The sequence below is a fragment of a genome, unplaced genomic scaffold, assembly GCF_019419815.1.
Source record: "Pyrus x bretschneideri cultivar Hongxiangsu unplaced genomic scaffold, Pyrus_bretschneideri_v1 Contig12, whole genome shotgun sequence".
Lineage (NCBI taxonomy): Eukaryota > Viridiplantae > Streptophyta > Magnoliopsida > Rosales > Rosaceae > Pyrus > Pyrus x bretschneideri.
In genome coordinates this window covers 5,576,052-5,596,506 of record NW_025999413.1, presented here as the reverse complement: position 1 = coordinate 5,596,506, position 20,455 = coordinate 5,576,052, and the positions used below count along the sequence as shown (strand labels likewise).

Genomic DNA, 20,455 nt, shown 5'->3' with positions numbered 1-20,455 from the left:
CACAGTTTCTGTTCTATTCTATTCAATATGATGCTCCTTTACGATGACCCGAATCAAACTTTTGACCTAACTTAATCCGAACTTATTCTTATGTTCAAATAATTTTTAAAATATGAAGACTTGGTTATGTCAATTGACCCTTGCAGTATGTCCGCCCTCTTGTGTTATGTCAATTGACCATAGCAGTGTGTCCGCCCTCTTGCACTCATGTTCAAATCTATCTCCCTATACATAGATTAGAATATTACCTTATACATTATAGAAAAACTTATTTCAAAAAATACTAAGCAGTTGAAACAGAACGTACATGTAGTGTATACTACGAGCCTATGAGGCTCTCACCATCCAAGAAAACTAGTAAAATCTAGCTCGTAGACATCGTCAAATACTTGAAAATACATATTGTCCCGTTTACAGTTTCATTCGAAGAAGCTGGACCTTGGCTGGAGGTAGCAGAAACTTTGTTTATTTTGGTAGTTCCTTAATGAAAATTATATTTGTGTGTATTTTTTGGATCATGATCGCCACTCGTCGCCCTCTGTGAGACCGTGTCCGAACTCCCATACAACTTGAGACATTAATAAGCTTGACAACGCAGTAGGACGAGCACGATCTTGTGACAAATAGACAATGAGAATATTGCTAGGTCAAATTCATGACTACGTCTTTGTATGTTGCATTATCTTATATATATATAGCTGTATCCGATTCCTAACAGTTGACTTTTATTTATTAAGTGAGCAATTTCTTCACGGAATATGAAAGCTACAAACGTATTAGACGGTGCAAATAAAATATTTTATCAGTTTATCAAGAAAGCTGAAATTAGGGTTGGAAATAGTAAGTACTCGAAAGGGGGCATTTGTAGAGAAACCAGGGGTTTTTTTTTTTTTTTTTTTTTTTGCTGGAGCTTTATTTTCTATTTCTTTAATTTATTAATTACTTCTTTCCATCATTTGTCTAGTCGTTTTTTGGGTTCTTATTTATTTTTTATGAGGACGTTGTCAACTCGATTGTTTGCAGCCTTAACTAACGTTTTAGATAATATAAAGTTCATAAAATAACTTTACGATGACAAGTTCAAAGGCCTAAACATAACTATAAAAACCAGACATGCCTAGCTTCAATCCATCCATCTCTCTAAAGACAATGGCTTTTCAAAAGATCATCTCAGTCTTTCCTCTTCAAGTTCTGCTTGTTTTGTTGGCCTTAGACTCAAGCAATGCGCAGAAATTGAAAGTCGGGTTCTACTGCAAAACGTGCCCTGATTTAGAGGCTATTGTGTCAAGGACTACTCATCAATACATATCTAGGGCACCAACTCTTGCTGCTCCTATTCTAAGGATGCATTTTCATGATTGTTTTGTTAGGGTAAGTGATATGTCGTTTGGTTGTGTTACTTGTCTCATAAGTAATCCATCAAGTCCTGCTAATGACACAACACTTTCTGTTGAAAACTGTCCTTTAAATTATTTTTTGTTTGCACAACAATTGCTAATTACCGAATTTTGCAAAGCAATTAATTCCCTTAAATTTTAACTTTCAGGGATGTGATGGTTCTGTGCTATTGAATTCCACACCAAACAGTCAAGCTGAGAAAGGAGCAGTCCCCAACCAAAGCTTAAGAGGGTTCGATGTCATTGATGCAGTAAAATCTGCAGTAGAAAAGAAGTGTCCTGGTGTCGTTTCGTGTGCTGATATCTTGGCCTTAGTAACTCGTGACGCAGTTAGAATGGTAATAAATTAAACTCAATCCGCATAAATCAATAGTTATTAAATGTATTATTAGACTAAGAATAGTTATTAAATGTACTATTAGATAAGAATGGATGTCCGTTCTTTAATTAAGAAATGGACATCGTGTGTAAGAGACTTGTAGTTTAAGAGCTAATTATTAGGGATATTTTACTAAACCCCAGATCTTAGGTTCGATTCCTCCATCTCTCGCTATCATTACTATCATTTTTATATATAAAAAGAACAAACATCTATCATGCTTCGTGCATGCACATAAGACTTTTAGCTCTTAAATAAAATGAATGAATATTTTTTTTCCAGGTTCATGGCTCATTTTGGGAGGTTCCGACTGGACGAAGAGATGGAAGAGTGTCATTAGCCTCAGAGGCCAATAGAGGCTTACCTCCTCCTTTTGCTAACATAACTCAACTCAAAGCATTATTTGCAGCCAAGGGTTTAAGTGCTAAAGACCTAGCGGTTCTGTCAGGTGAATATTATTACGTTAACATGCAAGTTTCATTTATCTTTTTGTTTTTGGTTCATGAAACCCTAATCAACATGATCTGACCTCACTTTTCTTCATTGTTCTTAGGAGGACACACCATAGGCACATCTCACTGCCCGTCCTTCACAAATCGCTTGTATAACTTCACCGGAAAAGGCGACACAGACCCGAAATTGGACAAAAATTACATAGCTCAGTTGAAGACAAAATGCAAGCCAGGGGACACGACTAGCCGGGTTGAGATGGATCCTGGAAGCTTCAAAACCTTTGATGAAGATTACTACACTCTTGTAGCTAAAAGAAGAGGACTTTTCCAGTCTGACTCAGCTCTTCTTGATGATACTGAGACAAAAGCCTATGTGACAAAGCAAGCCACAACTCGTGGATCCACCTTTCTAACAGATTTTGGTGTCTCAATGGTGAATATGGGTAATATTGGAGTCCTTACAGGCAACAACGGTGAAATAAGGAAGCATTGTGCTTTTGTTAATTGAAGGCAATTAACTTCTATATACATTGGGAAATGATTTTTGCGTGCTTATTTTTCTCATTTGATTTCTACAATTTGAAAGCTAGAATAAGGAAGGGTGAATAGAATAAGAAAAATAGTTTGCGGAAATCACTTTCCGTGCACATTTTTATTCAGCTGGTTATTTGAATTTGCAATTGTGAGTATGAATGTTTGCATAATTGATAATGCATGTATGTGTTGTGTGTTCCAAAAAGGGCTGCAACCAAAATTGGTTAACAAGTCATGTGTGATGATTTTGGACTGCCATGGTGGGAGCCTTTCAACACCATATCGTGTAAATGTTTTATTATTTCGTTTTGGGTAAATCTCAATTTACTATCCTCAAGTTTCGTGGTTTTCAACATTTAGTACATGAAATTTTTTTCGCCCCAGAGTTATACCTAATGTGTTAATTTTAGGACAATCTCATACATCCGTTAGTCTAGTTGTTAAGTTTCCTGTTAACTGATGATATGGCGCACAATAACTGGGCGTCACGTGTCATTAAGGGATCCACCTGGAAATTAAAAATTCAAAATTCAAAAAAAAAAAAAACCCGCCCAAATTTAAAATATTAAAATAATTAATTAAATAAAATTATTGAAAAAAAAATATCCAGAACCCTCTTCGTCTTTCCTACCCTCCTCCACCCCTCCATCCCATCCACCCTTGCTCCCACGATGAACACCGACCCCAAGGGCACTGTCGTTTTCTCCACCGTTGGCAGACCCCATTATGGCTTTGACATTTTCGCCCTCCCCATCCTTCTGTACCCCCCATCGACCAATATCGACCCTGAGCGCCGCCTCTCTGACAGTCGTTCCATCAACTTCAACGCCCAATTCGCCGACAACAACCACGAATCTCACTCCCTCGTCTTCATCTCCGAGCGAACTGGGTTTCCCGCCATTTGCTTAACCCGGCCTGGACTCCCCTATCCCTAGTTCTTGCATTCCGAACCCGAATCCCTCTTCCACGACTGACCCATCATAAAAAATCACACCCTCTACTTCGTTTCAGCTCACCAGGATCCCAGTCGATACTTCAAATCCTGGTCTGCTCTCTGCTCTTCCACATTCATCCATGACAAAATCACAACCCGATTGACTCCTTCTGGCTCCGTTGATTACAGTCCCGCTCTCTCTCTCCAGAAAATTTGTCGCTGTCGCTCATAGGGCGGTGAGTTTCACGAGCTCAACACTGATATAGTCGTATTCGAAGCATCGCGACCCAGCAAGCACGTACTCGTCTGCGAGCGCGGTGGCTGGCCCACCTGGTCCGGCGACTCCGCCATATATTTTCACCGCCAACATGACGACGGCTGGTGGAGCATTTTTTCGGGTCGATTTCCCTTTTTCCAAAGATCTGTAGTCCTCTTCTGGGTTCCCAGTCTCTCCCACTCGAGTCACTCCATCAGGGCTCCACTGCTTCACTCCGGCAACTCTCCACGATGACAAACAAATCGCTGTTGTGACTCGCCGGCCCGGTAAGAATTTCCGACACATTGAGCTCTTTGATGTCGAATCCAAGACGATTGAGCCGATGACAGAGATCATGAACCCGAATTTCCACCATTACAACCCGTTTGTTTCACCCGATTCAGAGCTCCTCGAGTATCACTGAACTCAGTTGGGCGAGTCCGATTCCACAATTCCTTATATCGAGCGAGTGTCTTCGCCTATTGAACAACTCCAGATGCTGAGGATTCAGGGTTCATTCCCAACCTTCTCTCCGAGCGGCGATCTGATCGCGTATAATAAGAATTTGGATGGGAACAGCGGAATCAAGGTTATCAAATCAGACGGCTCAAAGCACTGGAATTTGATCAATGGCCGGGCAGCCTTCTACAACGCCTGGAGCCCAACCGTGAAGCCGTGGAGGGGTGGAGGGGATGTCAGGTGGGGAAGACGAAGGGGTTTTGGGTTATTTTATTTTATTTTTATACTTTTATTTAATTAATTATTTTAATATTTTAAATTTAGACGGGAATTTTTTTTTATTTTTAAATTTTAAATTTTTACGTGAACTCCTTAATGAGATTGTCCTAAATTAATACTTTTTGTATGACTTTAAAATGAAAAAAAATTTCATGTACTAAATGTTGAAAATCACGAAACTTGAAGGTAGTAAACTGAGATTTATCTTTTCGTTTTTATAAATATTTCAATTTCAAATCAATAAGGCTTGAACATTATTCGATTGAGACGGAATATTGGTTTCTATTCCATAATTGATGGCCAACTTCATCAACGTGCTCTGTTGTGCTGATTATTATATCATATGGTCCGGCGTCCACCAAGTAGATATGGGATAATTAAATATCACAGCTAGAACATTTACACATTGATAAATTAAAAAATAAATAACTAAAATTCACCAACTTTTTAGAAGAACAGGGATTGCACTTCGAAAACTGAAAGAGAATAAGCTTGCTGTAATTTGGCTCTGTGCAGCTCAGTGATGAATCATGATTAAGGATACGGTAAACTCTCAGGTCCGTTGCCATCTACAATTTGGCTCTAATTGGCGTTGCATTGTTACTCCGATATAATCTTAGTCCCGAAACTTCACAGAGATATGGACAGGGATTAAAGAAGCGACCTCAGCAATTGTACCAGCTAGCATATATAACTAAATCCAGGCTTCGTGCATTTACCCGCATTTCGCTACATCTAAACCGTTATAACAATCTGTCATTTAAAACATGACATGTCAACCTACAATGAGTTTAGTTTTTCTGTTAAAAAAATTATTCCAGAAGGACGTTTATTATTTGCAGTTTGTGTATCCTTTTTCTTGCGTTAACGACTTTGTCTTTCTGTGAATTTACGCGCTCCCTTCATTGTGGCTCAATAGAAAGTTTCCCATGATTAATCCAACTGCATAGTCCCCTGTGTTTTCTTTATTCATAAAGTGTTTTCGTGCATGTTTTGGAGAGGAAGGAGACTATGCATCTGCTTGTAATGGCCAGCTCCTCCATCACCTTCTCTCTACGATCTCCTTATTTCTGCTTCTCTCACATGATGTGACATGACATTTGGAGAACAAGTAAGGCCCTCCTTCCCAATAAATAATCAAGGCCCACTTTCTATTCGAAACACACGCGGGAAAATAGGCGCCATGATTAATTAAAAGAAAAAAACCTGTGTTTACTTGATTGAATTTGAAGATTCTTTCAGCCATGAGCGATTTCCAGTGAGCCACAAACAGGAGACGGAACACTAGTGAAGAATGAACACGACGAAGATGCACAAAAGCAACAATTGATGAAGGGGAACAAAACCTAACGGCTTAGTTTGGAATATTTTTTAGAAATTGTTATTGACACTTTAAATTTTTTGTTTTAAACTCTAATTTTTTTTATAATAAAAAGAAAAATATGTTTGTGAGGAGTGCATAATGGGATATTGAGACTCTAAGGAGGCCTAAGGCCATCTACAACCGAACGAGGGCCAAAGGACTCGTTTTAGTGCCCTCCAAGATATTAATATTTTAATGAACAGTACAGGGTCGTATTTGCCTCCATCTCCAACCAAGGGCTAAGGGGTCATAGGGCACATTTTAGCTCTGTCATAAAAAACCGTTTCCAACCGAGGATCAAATATAATTTATTATTTAAATTTAATGTTGTTTCATGTTACTTAATCTAATTTAATGTTGTATAATGGCTTAGAAAGTTATAGGAAAAAAATATAATTTAAAAAAAAAATTGTAAAAAAAACAAAAAAAAAAGGCCTACCATTCCTGTCAGATATAACCGACAGGAATATATTTATATTGATGTTTGTTATATCCGACAGGAATACTCAAATTTATGGTCCAGCCTGGGGCTGGCTGGCTCATTTGGACCAGCTGGTTGGCTCTTTTTTGTCCATTGGGGCCGCCCTTTGACCTAGCCCTCGGTTGGAGACGGTTTTCGGACTATTTTTAGCCCTCTGACCCTCTGAACCCTTCGGTTGGAGATGGCCTAATCTTCATCAGCTCGACTCGATTGATTTGTTCTTTGCCATTTTGTCACTCATTGCTTAATATATATTTTACTTTCTTTAACAAGGGCAGATAGCCAATCATTGATAAGAAAATTGGATAGTTGGGAAGAATGATGAAATTAAAAATGCCAGTATATATATATATATATACTGCGTTATTTGGCAAACATAAGATCAAACTCCACCAAATCCACGGTACATGCGCATATGATATATATAAGCCGTCACCATTGAATATTAAAATTTGTATGTACCAAGTTAATCCAATCTCACATTCTTTTTTCCATACGATGATCATATTGTTAGATGATGTTGTGAAACCGTGTATTATAATATGGGTAAACGATATAACTAAAATTTTATAAATCTAGGGTATAGTATCTCTAACACTAAAATGGTACAATGTGCAACAAAAATATATTAGTAACATTCCGTGGTAGTATGACAATCAAACCGAAAAATTGATACTCATTAGTAATTAAGGCACAAGTAGTTTAATCTCCAATTACCAAGAAAAAGGACATGAAATTTGGTGGCAACGAGACCAAAAAAATTATGTGCTGTCACAGGCTACCTTCAAACATAATCCATCACCAAAGTACAAAAACATTCGAGATATGGGATTTTCTTTACTTGTCTTACGAGGAACAACTTTAACTGCTCATACTAGTTCCAATGTTAAAGAAAGGATATAGAATCGCCTACAAGCATGGTAGTTGGACGTCACCTTGCAATTTCTTATCTTGCACTAGGTCCACAAAGTTGAAGTTGGGGGTGGAGGCCTATAAATTTCAAATCACAGTTTTGTAATTGCCACCACATTCAAATCAAGTTTCTTCCTCCAAATTACTACAAGTTGAAGCTCAGTTGCAACGAAAATGGGGTCGATTCGATTTTCTGGGATTTTGGTTTCATGTCTTCTGGTGATCATAGGCTTCAGTGAAGCTCAGTTGCAATTGGGATTTTATTCCAAGAACTGCCCAAAAGCAGAGAAGATTGTGAAAGACTACGTCGAGGAGCATATCCACAATGCACCCTCACTTGCAGCTGCTCTCATAAGGTTGCACTTCCATGATTGCTTTGTCAGGGTATGTGACCATCTTCTTCTTTTTACAGACCAACATTCTCTGCAACTGTATTGTTAGGGTTAGAGTTGTAATTTGGAACTAATGAATGCTTGTTGCTTATTAGGGTTGTGATGCATCCGTTCTTCTGAACTCGACTTCAAGTAACCAAGCTGAAAAAGATGCTCCCCCAAATCTAACCCTTCGAGGGTTTGACTTCATTGACAGAATAAAGAGCCGACTTGAAGCTCAATGCACTGCAGTAGTTTCCTGCGCAGATGTTATTGCTTTGGGAGCAAGAGATTCCATTGTTGCAACAGTGAGATCTCCAACCTACCATCAAAGTTCAAAAACCAAAATAATCAAACGTAGTCCCAATTTATTAGATTTTCATCGTTGTTTGGTGTGTAGGGAGGTCCAACTTGGAAGGTTCCAACAGGTAGAAGAGATGGGGTGATCGCAAGGAGGGCAGAAGCCTTGGCCAACATCCCAACCCCATTTTCCAACTTGAGCACTCTCCGAAGAACTTTTGCCAACGTGGGTCTTGATTTGAAGGACTTGGTCTTGCTATCTGGTAAAGCTAATTCTTAAAATATACAGAACAATGTTCTCTTATCAGACTTATGTTGTCACACCATAAATCAAGATCACATATTATAAACGATAGTTAACTTGATCAATAAGTCAAATTTTATAGTCTAACTAACATACAATAACTAGTGGCATTAGTTGCACAGAATAAAGTGGATAAAAAATCAATTAGTAGTTAATAGGTTGCTAAAGGCATGTCAGTGGCTAATGGGCTTATGCACCTAATCACACCACATGGGTTAATTTGCTTCTTTTTTTTTTTTCTTTTTTTCAGGTGCTCACACAATTGGCGTCTCTCATTGCCCATCATTTTCAAACCGCCTTTACAATTTCACCGGAGTGGGTGACCAGGACCCGGCTTTGAACACCCAATACGCAGCCAATCTCAAGGCCAACAAGTGCAAAACTCCAACCGATAACACCACAATTGTTGAGATGGACCCTGGAAGCTTCCGTACTTTTGACCGTAGCTACTACACACTTTTGCTCAAAAGGCGAGGGCTGTTTGAATCCGATGCTGCTTTGACAACCAGCTCAACCACTCTTAATTATATCAACCGGCTGCTCAAAGGTTCACTGCAGAACTTCTACGACGAGTTTGGGAAGTCCATGGAGAAAATGGGTCGGATTAACGTTAAGACTGGATCGGCTGGTGAGATTAGGAAGCAGTGTTCAGTTGTGAATAGCTAGAAAATGGAAATCTTTGGTTAATTTTCAGTGTTTTATTTTTTTTATTTTATTTTTATTTGGTGTGATAAAAATGGCAATGTTCGTGAATTGTTTTGTATTAATAAAGTTGAGGTCCATTTGGAGTGTTGCTTTTTCTTGTCATTGTCTTCGTGTACGTAAATACCAAATCATTATAAAAAGGGGATACTTTAATGTTTAATCACTACTTTAACGACGTGATTTGATCACTACTTTAATGTTTAATCACGAAAAAAATTCACTTAGTATTGTTTAGCCATAATAAATTTAAAATTTTGGTGAAACGATTATGCATCATTCTATATGCTTAATCTATTACAGACTTCTGAAATTTTAGTTAATAACTTAATACGACGCTAATTAATTACACATTTAGGCTCATTTCCACAATAATTTCCATCATATGACTTTTTTTTCAATTTGTATCTATAGATCATTGTTAAAAAACATTCGTCCAAATTGAAAATCATTTATACAGCCATTTGATTATTACAGTGAAATAATATTATACTATAATTTCACCAAAAAAAAAACAAAAAACAAAAAACGAAAGCTAGAACTGACACTGGGCTTTTAGGGTTTGGTTCTTAAAATGGGCTTGAACTCTTTCATTTGGCCCATTTTTTGGTATAGCCGTCAAAACCCTAAACCCCAACCCCAATTTCCATCACTCGCGTAAACCCTAAGCCTATATATATATATACAACCAACTTTCATCTCCCGTCTCTGCAACCTCCCATCCCTTCGCCTCTGCCGCCATTACTGGCCGAAGTTTTCTTAGATACCAAAATCTAGGGTTTTGAATCGAATTCAAATTTGTGCAATTCTCTGTGTTTCTGTCAAGTGAGAAGTGTGCGGTGATGAGGCAATTTTGTGGACTAGAGTTTATGATCTGGGTTCTTCTCCCAAAAGTTTGATTACAAACCCTTGGCTGTCTGAGCACACCTTCTCCTTCTCTTCTCTTCTTTTCCCAATCCAATTTCGAATTTAAGAAATTGCTTTTCAATGATTACCCATCTCATCTTTTTGGTTTTTATCAATAACCCATAAATTTGTTTTGTCTAATCCTGCAAAAAATTAGGGTTTTTGGTATGATTTGTTTGGTCTAATCCAGCAAAGTTAGGGTTTTTGGTGAAATTGGGGCTTATGATGATAACATACAATTATCTTAGCGGATTTCAGTGAGCCCTCTTGGTCAATGATCTGATTGTTACACACACTGAGGCTCAAATTTAAATATATATTTTTTTCATGTACTTTTTTTTTTAGATTAATTAATTTTGGAAATTGTGAATGTTTTGATTTATGGATTGTGGTTGCAATGATGAGATTAAACACTTGGACGTGTTTTGGGCAGTGGACGAGGCCTCTTTAGGGGTTCTTGCCGTGAGCTCATCTAACAAAACGACTTCTCCTTCCACTGAGCTCCCACTCCCGGTAACATTTTTGAATTCATGTTAAAATATTTTTGTTAATTTTTGGATGAAATTGTAATAAAGATTTGAAACTTGCGTCCATTACCAATTCGAGAGGATTATTTGGTTCCTCCTGATGTAATGGCTCGGACGCCAAATTGATTATTGTGGCCATTCTGATCAGTGGATTCGCAATGCCATTGGATCCGGGAAACTCCACATACATGCCAATAGTCAAAAGTGCTTTTGCATTCTTATAAAAGAACGATGAACAAATTATCCTAAACAAATCAACCAATAAAAGTGCTTTTGACTAATGGTCTTAAAGATTGTAAACCGAGAGGGGCTTTTCTCCTTATGTACTTGTACCAAGAGAAGGATTCAAAACAAAACTCAGTGTCCTTGATCTTCATTTTGGCCAAAACGGTGTAGCCAGATGGAAATAACCGAGAAGTTTACTGTCCGGACGTAGTTTTCTGTCGACAGATCTGCTTACCGAGCCCCATCACCGTCGATTAAACTCACGGTTTTAGGGTCGGACCGTGGGACTATTGAAAATTTTGTACCAAAAGTTTAAGAGCCTTTGTAACTTGAACTAGTATTTACAAAATCAGAGAAACATTCTGTTGATCAAAGGGCAAAAACGGCTTAAAAGTACAGGTAATGCAACACAAACTGTATAAAACGAAAATAACAAAGGCAGTTGGCCGCCTCCGACGGGCAACTGCGAAAATCCACACCAATTGGTTGGCAGTATAATGGATTCAGATATTTGGGTGGGAGGAAAAAAAAAACTCTACTTCTAGTACATTTTCCCTCGGGTAATCGGTAGTATTGCTCAACAACAAAGAATCACATGGTGTATATTTCTGAGCTTTACTTCCTCTTGGATGCAAGATAGATGCCTGATACTATGGCCACCCCAGTTACCGCGACACCCAAAGATTTAAGGATCCTTGCGGTGGTAAAAAAGGACTTTTGTGATGGAATTACCATAAGATCCTTCACCTGCAATACATGGAAAAACAGAGCACGGAAGTTTAGAGACAAATTGTAGGAAATACTTGTCAAAAAATGCAAACACATACTTTCTATTCAAGAAACCATCAACGAAAAATCAGATCCAGAAAGCAAATCTAAGGAGCATTATTGGGAAAGGAACTGATTTTCCTGTATAACCACTACCGATGAGTGGGATAAGATAAAAACTATAAAGATTATTATTGTTCTTTTTGAAACGGAACTATAAAGATTATTCAAAAGGAAGGATTCACCAACCACAACAGGCTGCTGCCAATGCTTCTTAATTCCTTGGAGGTGCCCCTTTCCCACTACTGCAACTACTGAACGATGCTCGCTGGCAATTCTCAGTAATGTAGATGACATGTACCTAAATGTCCAACCATTAAAATCAAGCAATCAGATCAACAAAACAATAAGAATTTATGAAAATCAGTTATGGTCCACAAATCAAAATGAAATTTGTTTATCTAAACACCCCAACCTCCACAAGCATACATGGAGCTCGTATTTGGATCATTTGAAATAGTTAATATAAACCAATAACATCATCAGCATCGTTCCTTAGTCTACATCTGAATTACTTACTTGTTTACTAACTAAACCTCTGTGATCAAGAAAATGTTCACGGTATAAGGGCTGAAATGAAGCAGATTACTGTGATAGGACAAAGGTATACAGATGTGGCATCATCTTTTGATCTTAGCATTAGTTTGATTGAATAGTTAACTCAGAAGAATACTTACTGATCTCGCTCATGTACGAGTGTTTCCATTAGAGTGGGGTACTCCTTGCTCATCTCTTGAATCACAAGCGTCAGCATGTCAACATCATCCATTTCCTTAAGCTGAATATACGCAAGAACAAATCATTAGTCCCAAGAAACTAAACATTAGCAGCATGGAGGAGAAGTGGTTGTCTTTCAACAAATCAAGTAGATGTTTACCATACTATTAAGAGCATCGGGACTTGGTAGAAAGACAGCTTGGAAAAGTAAGGAATATAGCAGTTTTATCTTATGCCAAAGTGGCATCTTTGCCCACGTCCTTCGTAAGGTAATCTGTTTCAGTCAGTGTAAAGTCATATATCAAAGTAGTTCTTCACCAGGGTAATTATACACAGTCTGAAATACAGGCAGATAAGTATGGAAAGCCAGCTTAAAGATGAGTTATTGTAGCAGGGTTGGTGTAAAAAAGAACAAAGAAACATAAAAGACAGACAATTAACATGCAAATATGCAATAGATATTAGAATTTTGAAACTGCCACCAAATTTGCAAGGAACGGACATGAAAGAGGACTTCGGGAATAAACATTCCAAAAGTCTGGTTTACAGTTTCATCTAGAGTGCACTTTGTCAACAAAAAAGCAAAGCTATGGCATTCGATTGGAAGAAATCTCATCATAATCAGCCTTTAAAATGAAATTGCACTATCATTACACATCAAAATTACTTGTGTAGCTGATAAATGTTTCTTCGGTCAAAGGGTGGAAAGTAGCCAGGGGTGCATTGGGCAGGCTGCAATTGATAGATATCAGAACACCAAAATGATAAGGTATAATGTATCATACCTGCACTGGGCGATCACCAAGTATCACCCTACCACCATACTTCATTGCTTCTTCATATGCTACACGAAACTCAGCACCGGGAAACACCTCAAGCCTACTTGAAACCTAGCAGAAAAATGACACGAAAATTCCACCGCTTGAATATACTGAGAACATATGGAAATTATGCTTGGTATCGTTGGATCAAAGATGAAAACATGCCTTTGCAAGGAACCAGCTGTAAACAATGCCAAAGGCATTGTGCTTTTTCTTCCACATTTCAATCATTTCTCCCATCGTCGGTACCTGATGAATTAAATGCATTGGTAATCATGTTTGGTTATTCAAAAATTAACGCCAAACCAGAACATAGACTCAGACCTTCAAATTCTGAGGGGTGAGTGCCGCCACTCGACTCGAGCACAACTCCAAGAAGACAACCTACATTAATCACACGAAAATTCGTAAACTTTATTATAATTTCATGACATTGTTATCAGAATTAACTTAATATAAACCTTATTAAGCAAGTTTCAAAACGGATTAAGCACCTCTGGTTTCAAATAGCTGATCACGGCTTCAACTTCTCTGCACGACTCCTACAAACCACACACAAAACCAAAGACCAAAGCTTTCAGTTCAAATTTACTCACCAACCAAACAGAAATTGGCCACTTCGAATTTTCTCACCAACCAAACAGGAATTGAATTCTCTTACCACCGAAACGTGTGCCGTTCCAACCAGATGCACGTCGCAAACGCCGCCCTCAGCCGTGGACTCACAAGTGAGCACCACCACGCTCCTCGACAGCTCCTCAGGAAGAAACCTCCTCTGTTCGAAACTCTCAGCCACGGCGGTCATCGAAATGCCGTCGTCGTACTCATCCCTCGGCGCATCGACGCCTACGATGCTATCGGACAAATCCTCAATCATAGGGTTCTCGACGTGGACAAAGTTTTCGGCTGACGCCGGGTCGGGCAAAGGTGATTCCGCGTCCATCAGGGGGCGTATCGGTTCGCGCTGACGCAGACCGCCGTCGATGGTAGAGGACGCAAATCTGAGATTCCTGACGGTGGAGAATTGCGCGAGGGAGTTCAGAGAACGGCGGAGAGAGAGGAAGACGCAGCCGGACTCGGGCGAGTAGAGTGAGGCGACCAGGCGGGTCGAGCGAATCATAACATTGCTGTCAAGGCCTGGACCGTGCGCTACTGGTGAATGCCTATATATGATCTGATGGGGACACGTGTACGGTCAGTGATGAAGTAGTATTGTAAGTATATATATAAGGGGCTTCCCTTTCTTCCTTTCTCTGCAACTTAGCTCTTACGCTTCCGATATTCTGATTGGGGAGATGGCGGAGAGGAAGCTGTTCAAGACGAAGCTGTGCGTTTTGTATCAGAGAGGGCGGTGCGCGCGGCAGAGCTGCTCGTTTGCTCACGGGGAGGCGGAGCTCCGTCGCTTCTCGGGCGGATCCTTTCACGGTAATATTAATATTTGCTTCACGTTGGTTTTTTTCTCTTCAGTGACCTACTCAGAAGCTCTGCTTATCTTATGAAAGTGGGTTTTTTATTTTTTATTTTTTATTTTTGGGTTGAAGATGAACTTGTAACTGTATTGGGGTTGCACAGAATTACAATTTACTGTCAAATTTTGATAATTTATAGTAATTTTTGTAGATTTTAAGTCATACGTTTGCATATTTTTCTTTGAAACTACATAATTTACTGTAATTTTAAGGGATAACTTGATATAGATCCAATTTTGTGAGCCATTAGTAGAATTAGTCCACTTCATTGAAATAGGTCCAATAATTGAGATTCCATATATGTTTATTTATGGTTTGTACCATATTTACCCCTTAGGCTTACGAATTGTAGTAAATACACAAAATTTCTTAATTATGAGATAATTTGTGGTTTAACTAATCCCTTAATTGTAGGATTAGTTATAGCCGTATAATCACCTCAACCCCCAGTATGTTTCATCCCTCATTTTTTCCTTCTTCCAAACAATTCCCTCTATCAATCCTCCTCTTTTTTGTCTCTTCTTTTCATGGGTGATATTTTTGTGTTCTTCCCTCCAAATTCGTTCCTTTAATGGAGGTATATTATATCATATTTATATTTTTATGTTCCGCCATGTAGGTTGCCAGCATTTTTCTTCCAATACAATAGGTAGTTTATTTTTGTTTTGCAGGTAGATTATATCTGCTTTGTAGGTATAAAACATTTTCTTCCTATACAATAGGTAGGTAGTTACTAGATTATATTGGTCTTGTTTTCTTCATAAATAGTAGGTAGTTACTAGATAATATTTTAGTTTGAGTATTTAAATATTCAAAATTTAAAAACTGAATAAATGATAAAAAAAATTAAAGAATTTAAATATTTTTATCTGAAAGGGTAAAATTGATATCAAAATATGTAATTGGATAACTGGACTCGGTCCCAAAAACTATCTAAGTTTTTGGACCTAGATCCAAAAGCCCCTAATTTTAATGCATTCAAGTGATTAACTGCTCTCTCTCTCTCTCTCTCTCTCTCTCTCTCTGTATGTTGGAATTGTCTTCTGTTTTATGATCATCTAATGCAATCCTTCCCATGTTGGAAACAATGATGTGTCTGCAATTCGGATAATATATTATTTTCGTGCGATGGAGCAAATGGGAGCAAGTATTTTTACAGACTCGGGAGTCGGGAGTTAAAGTACTATTCCGGAAAGATTGCATATTTAGTCATTCAGTGGTTAGAGCTGCTATCAAAATCTCTGTGGGGAACCCAAGTTCATGTCAACTAGCAAGGTTATCGTATTGATAAAGTATGGATTGTCCCGGGTGGTTTATATTGTAGCAGATTCCAATTGTGGTATTTCTGTGGGGAACCTTGTCATTATGTTGCATCTTCGATATGCTATGATGGATCATCAGCGTTACATAGTTCTGGAATATATCTTCTTCTATAGAGTTAAGACACAAGATGGTTTCGTGAATATGCCTACTTTCTATTTGCTGCTTCTGCAGTTAATGAATTTCAAGGGGATTATGGTACTCTCTTTATTTGTAGTCTTGACTTATATCTTCAAGATATTTCCGAGATGGAGAAGAATGCTATTTTTATGGGAGTTCTGTCAGAAGAAACTAAATTATTACGTGTGCTTCAGATAATTTATATCTGTATCCTTATATGAAACCTTGGAGAATCTCTTGACCTTTCTGATTGCGGCTTTATACTATTGTTCTGATAATTTATATCTGTATCCTTTATGAAACCTTGGAGAATCTCTTGAACTTTCTGATTGCGGCTTTATACTATTGTTCAGCAAGATGACGGGAATCCCAATTCTCCTCTTTCCAGTGTTTCTCTGATATATGAAGGTTATCTTTAAGCTCACACATGGGTTTACTATATCAATTTCTTATATAAGACCAGTAGTTTCTACTGTGTATGGCCTCTTTGAAACTGGCAAGGATTCAACATTATTGTTCATTATTATGTTACTCATGTTATTCCACATGGTAAGCTTAGCCTCATTGTCACATAAGGGGTGCTCTCCTTGTTTCTTTAGACAGACGAATTAGTAGCTAGTTATTACATATGCTTTACGGAAAAGTTTTCTTCACTCTCTGTAGGTGGGCGGGACTCTGGAGGCGATGACTTGAGGGATAGGCTTGACAGAAGGCATTCTCCGCAGCAAAGTTATTCACCAGAGAGACATATAAGAGGCCGTCATATACTTCGTGGTTAGGAAGCACTCTTACTTAAATCTTCCGTTGTATTGTTTTCCATATTTTTCTTTCTTTAGTTATGCCTAACAGTAACACATTTGAGCAAAGTTTGGTGCAGCATCATGTAACTGTTAAGTCTGTTATCGAACGTATTTTGGTTTATAGTTCCTTTTTTTTACTTTTCATAAAGTCTGACTACTGTATTTTTTTCCCTACAACTGTCTTGGCGGAAATGAAACTACAGAATATAGTCCATCCAGGTCCCTTGAGAGAGAAAGGCAAGTTAAATAAATGGATCCCTTTGCAATTTTCTTCTCTTTTATTTTCTCAACCTCCAGCTCTTTGATTATAGTGGGGAATTCGTTTCTATATATTCTTTCTTTGTGAATGCCACACATGTTGAGCATTTATCCTTCTAATGATCTACTCTTTATAAACAGCACAAAAAAAAAAAAAAAAAAAAAAACAAATTCTTTCACTTTAATTTTTCCTGATCACTTTAATTTTTCATTTTAAATTCATTGGGGAACAGCAAAAGAAGGAAGAAACACTTGGATGGCCAAAGCGATTTTTCTGGAAGTTTGAGAATTTCAAATGAGGCTGAAGATGAAGTTAAAGAAGCAAATATTAAACTTAGTTCGACGGGTGTTCGTGAGGCGCAGGTCTGAAATTCTGTTCAAAAGTTTTCATCACGAGTTCATCTATGCTTTCTAATCTTGGTTGAGATTCTGTTTTGATATTCTTCCTTGGAACTTGGAGCAGTTAAAGCAATTGCAGTCAGAGATCGACGTGCTTGATAACCGTAAATCTCAATTAGGGGTCAGTTCCAATTACCCAAACTTATGTTTTTTATTGGTCAACAAAATTGTGATTTTTGCAAGTTAATTTTCATTTATGTAAATGTGAATATGCCAATCTCATTTTCAATGGTCTTTTGGGCAACTTCTTGTGGACATTGTTACTGAAAATAATTGATAAAAAAAAAAGTTTGTCAAAATGATACCATGCTGTTGTAGCACTAGTCTGTAAAAAAAAAAAAAATTATGTATTTTGCATTTTCGGTCGTGCTGTTGTCTCTTGCAAGCTGTTTTAGGTGTATCTTATTCGGTAGATATCACTTTACTTTCATCAAGATGGTGGGAATATAATGTTGTATTAAAGCTTTTCAGATAGTTATTGAGTACTTTTTTTTTTTTTGAAAAATCTGCCTTTTGGTCTTTCTTTCTGTTTTCTCATTGTTATTAAACTGTTTGCTTATTTCGGATTTCTGCCATGATTTATTGAATGTCCGTTAGTTACACTTTTTGCGTGCAATGCGTTTGTTATTTTTCAGGTTCACGTGGAAGAGAAGTCTCAAGAAGTGGATAGTCTCACTTCTAAAATTAAGGAGCTTGAGGCTCAATTATTCAAAGAGAAAGAGGAATGTAAGAGGTACTGAATAGAGTCTAAGGAATTTGTGTTGCCTGCTACAGGGTAGCATGTTTAGGGAAGTCTTACTCACTGATTGATCTTTCTTCCTCTTCTCCGGGATTTCAAAATTTCAGGATTTCCTACAAGGTGAATAAGTTTGTAAAAGCACATTCTCGTCATTCAAAGATACAAGACCAACTAAAGAGGCAAGAATTTTTTTTAATATTGTAAACACCTTTGGTTGGTTTGGCATTCAGTCATTATTGGAGTTTGTAGAGAGCTCTTGGAATTTGATAATTGTATTGAAATCTGTAGATCACAGGTCCGACTTAATAAGTTGGGAGATCAGCTTGCCTTAGATATTTATGTAACTGATGCCAATGAAGAGGATTCAAGCATTAATATTGTTAGTGATGGTGACACTACTGGTTTTCCAGTCAACCCCCATAATGAGCAGCTGCATGATGCTTCTCCAAGCAAGAAAAGGCTGGATGCTATTAGGGATACCGCCAAAGAATCAAAACAAAGTGGTAGGCATTTACATTTCCATGTATGGGGTTTTGTGGATTTGATGAAATATATAGTTTGTTCTTCTCTCAGCTTTGAAGTTTTATATATCAACCTCCTTTTTGTTTGTTGAAAGCAGAATAAGTATAAATAAAAGCCCTTTAGAGTTTAGAGTCTCATCATTTGTGGGTGGTTTTGTTTATTTTCTGTGTGCACCATTCTTAGACATGTTTAGGTTCTTTTCAAAGAACAAATAGATTTTGCTAATTTAATGATTTTTAGCTTATCAGTTTTTCTTCAAAATTCATGTGCATCATTTGATTACTTGGACTTTGGACTATATTGTTGAAGTTGTTTCCGTAATGGATGCCATGTGCGGTTTTTATTATGGGTGCTCACACTTTAGAGATGTGTACCAGCTCATCCAACAAGAGGACATCTGACAACATCTAGCAGACCAAAGAAGCTCTCTCGGTGGAGCATACACCCTACTCAATCAAATTTTGACAAGGAGGAGCCAGTGAACAATGGAATTGGTGGTCCAAAGGTTTTAGCAAAGCAAGGCAAACATGACAGGAGAAAGACTGCTTCCTCAGGCATCCTCTCTGCAGATAAGGTGCATCTTTGTACTTTCTATGGGAAATTTGTTTAATTGCTATACAGATACAGTGGGCATAATATTTGCTGAAGCCAGCAGCTGTATATTTTAGGCAATTTGAAATTCCTGATTCAGTTTAACTCCACTGACATTGCTGCATGCTCTCAATTAATTTAATCTCACGTCTTTTGTGTCAGAATGAGTTGCCTCTGAACTTCGTCCTCTTTTTCAACCCTGAACTAACATTTTTCCACCTTGAACGAAAGCTACGCATGTATGCCTTAAATAAAGGTGCAGCTGATATTAATACTTGCACTGAAATCTTTTGGACAAATGTGTAGTTAAAGAGTTCGGAGTCAGGACCTGTCGTACCCTCTACCAGTATGGCTGCCCACGCAGTTGACACAGAAGTTGAATTTGAACTGGAGGATAAAAGTGAGATGGTTGAGAATGGTTCTGCTAGAATTGAGGAAGGAGCTGCATATGAGAGAGGACGCTTTTCATTTCACCTTCCTCCACCACCTCCAATCCTTAGAAATAACCATTCGCAGGTCAGTATTTTTCGTGCGCTTTTCATTGTTTATGATTGCTTATTGAAGTTCATTGTTCATGCACCCTCTCGCGTGACATTCTGGCTTTCAACGCAGTGGATATCATCTGTCAAGTATTCAGATCATGCCGTGATTATATTTCATTCTTTTGTCAAATGTTCTTTTCAGTGTCTAACGGCATCTCATTTTTTAATGCAGCATGAGGAGATGATGAGATTATAGACGTGCAGGGAGTTGAGTAGGAGATGGTGCAAGTATTTAGCAGTGAGAAGATAAATTTAGTTCAAGTATTAGCTGTTAGAGACTCGTGTATCTCCTACATCTGATGCCGGCTTTGCAAAGTTGTTTAAGTGAATGAACACGGGTCGATAAACAGAAGCACTGTTAATGTATTTGGTGTACAATCTTCCTCGTTGCGTTACATGGAGTTTATAACTACATGTATATTTTTAAGGCTTGATGGATCAAGCTTGATTGCATAGCTCAGTGTAGTAACATACGAATATATTCTTTCTTTTCGAAGATTATTTTCTTTTCTTTTCAGCGTTCGTCGGAGTCTCGTTTTCTAATGCAG

The 20,455-nt window shown here is 37.9% G+C and overlaps 4 protein-coding genes, 4 non-coding genes and 1 pseudogene across 8 annotated transcripts; 8 read left to right on the top strand and 1 right to left on the bottom strand.

The window, feature by feature from the left end:
* Window positions 1–873: 873 nt before the first annotated feature.
* On the top strand, window positions 874–2,783 carry LOC103944516 (peroxidase 27-like). Its single transcript, XM_009354982.3, has 4 exons — window positions 874–1,371; window positions 1,547–1,735; window positions 2,059–2,224; window positions 2,330–2,783. Exons 1-4 carry the CDS (start codon window positions 1,114–1,116, stop codon window positions 2,734–2,736), a joined length of 1,020 nt encoding a protein of 339 aa, XP_009353257.3. The 5' UTR covers window positions 874–1,113; the 3' UTR covers window positions 2,737–2,783.
* Window positions 2,784–3,021: 238 nt separating this feature from the next.
* On the top strand, window positions 3,022–5,214 carry LOC103944615 (annotated as a pseudogene).
* A 2,240-nt stretch (window positions 5,215–7,454) lies between these two features.
* LOC103944515 (peroxidase 3) lies at window positions 7,455–9,214 on the top strand. The gene is made up of 4 exons (XM_009354980.3): window positions 7,455–7,830; window positions 7,934–8,125; window positions 8,218–8,380; window positions 8,672–9,214. The coding sequence occupies exons 1-4, from the start codon at window positions 7,621–7,623 to the stop codon at window positions 9,085–9,087; spliced, it is 981 nt and encodes a 326-aa protein (XP_009353255.2). The 5' UTR covers window positions 7,455–7,620; the 3' UTR covers window positions 9,088–9,214.
* A 739-nt stretch (window positions 9,215–9,953) lies between these two features.
* Window positions 9,954–10,052, top strand: LOC125474583. The gene has a single exon (XR_007256053.1). It is a non-coding gene; the product is annotated as a small nucleolar RNA Z157/R69/R10 (small nucleolar RNA).
* A 193-nt stretch (window positions 10,053–10,245) lies between these two features.
* On the top strand, window positions 10,246–10,333 carry LOC125474585. The gene has a single exon (XR_007256055.1). It is a non-coding gene; the product is annotated as a small nucleolar RNA R11/Z151 (small nucleolar RNA).
* An 87-nt stretch (window positions 10,334–10,420) lies between these two features.
* On the top strand, window positions 10,421–10,534 carry LOC125474586. The gene has a single exon (XR_007256056.1). It is a non-coding gene; the product is annotated as a small nucleolar RNA Z152/R70/R12 (small nucleolar RNA).
* A 90-nt stretch (window positions 10,535–10,624) lies between these two features.
* LOC125474595 lies at window positions 10,625–10,748 on the top strand. Its single transcript, XR_007256065.1, has one exon. It is a non-coding gene; the product is annotated as a small nucleolar RNA snoR80 (small nucleolar RNA).
* Window positions 10,749–11,121: 373 nt separating this feature from the next.
* On the bottom strand, window positions 11,122–14,269 carry LOC103944512 (traB domain-containing protein). The gene is made up of 9 exons (XM_009354974.3): window positions 13,809–14,269; window positions 13,642–13,689; window positions 13,472–13,531; window positions 13,313–13,396; window positions 13,112–13,216; window positions 12,487–12,600; window positions 12,287–12,387; window positions 11,799–11,910; window positions 11,122–11,528 (listed from the first exon to the last, which is right to left on the bottom strand). The coding sequence occupies exons 1-9, from the start codon at window positions 14,265–14,267 to the stop codon at window positions 11,397–11,399; spliced, it is 1,215 nt and encodes a 404-aa protein (XP_009353249.2). The 5' UTR covers window positions 14,268–14,269; the 3' UTR covers window positions 11,122–11,396.
* Window positions 14,270–14,433: 164 nt separating this feature from the next.
* LOC103944513 (zinc finger CCCH domain-containing protein 13) lies at window positions 14,434–20,424 on the top strand. Its single transcript, XM_048578131.1, has 11 exons — window positions 14,434–14,572; window positions 16,720–16,830; window positions 17,060–17,093; window positions 17,348–17,477; window positions 17,578–17,634; window positions 18,149–18,246; window positions 18,360–18,431; window positions 18,541–18,755; window positions 19,152–19,348; window positions 19,672–19,881; window positions 20,080–20,424. The coding sequence occupies exons 1-11, from the start codon at window positions 14,443–14,445 to the stop codon at window positions 20,101–20,103; spliced, it is 1,278 nt and encodes a 425-aa protein (XP_048434088.1). The 5' UTR covers window positions 14,434–14,442; the 3' UTR covers window positions 20,104–20,424.
* Window positions 20,425–20,455: the final 31 nt, after the last annotated feature.

Bases quoted from the DNA above. Each gene is read 5' to 3' on its own strand.
- LOC103944516 (XM_009354982.3), top strand. From the start codon at position 1,114: ATGCCTAGCTTCAATCCATCCATCTCTCTAAAGACAATGGCTTTTCAA. The intron at 1,736-2,058 runs GTAATAAATTAA...TTTTTTTTCCAG, and splicing joins CTCGTGACGCAGTTAGAATG to GTTCATGGCTCATTTTGGGA. The intron at 2,225-2,329 runs GTGAATATTATT...CATTGTTCTTAG, and splicing joins AGACCTAGCGGTTCTGTCAG to GAGGACACACCATAGGCACA.
- LOC103944515 (XM_009354980.3), top strand. From the start codon at position 7,621: ATGGGGTCGATTCGATTTTCTGGGATTTTGGTTTCATGTCTTCTGGTG. The intron at 8,126-8,217 runs GTGAGATCTCCA...TTTGGTGTGTAG, and splicing joins GAGATTCCATTGTTGCAACA to GGAGGTCCAACTTGGAAGGT. The intron at 8,381-8,671 runs GTAAAGCTAATT...TCTTTTTTTCAG, and splicing joins GGACTTGGTCTTGCTATCTG to GTGCTCACACAATTGGCGTC.
- LOC103944512 (XM_009354974.3), bottom strand. From the start codon at position 14,267: ATGATTCGCTCGACCCGCCTGGTCGCCTCACTCTACTCGCCCGAGTCC. The intron at 12,601-13,111 runs GTATGATACATT...TGACTGAAACAG, and splicing joins TTGGTGATCGCCCAGTGCAG to ATTACCTTACGAAGGACGTG. The intron at 11,529-11,798 runs GTTGGTGAATCC...CATGTATTGCAG, and splicing joins ATTGGCAGCAGCCTGTTGTG to GTGAAGGATCTTATGGTAAT.
- LOC103944513 (XM_048578131.1), top strand. From the start codon at position 14,443: ATGGCGGAGAGGAAGCTGTTCAAGACGAAGCTGTGCGTTTTGTATCAG. The intron at 18,432-18,540 runs GCAAGAATTTTT...TGAAATCTGTAG, and splicing joins ATACAAGACCAACTAAAGAG to ATCACAGGTCCGACTTAATA. The intron at 19,882-20,079 runs GTCAGTATTTTT...TTTTTAATGCAG, and splicing joins TTAGAAATAACCATTCGCAG to CATGAGGAGATGATGAGATT.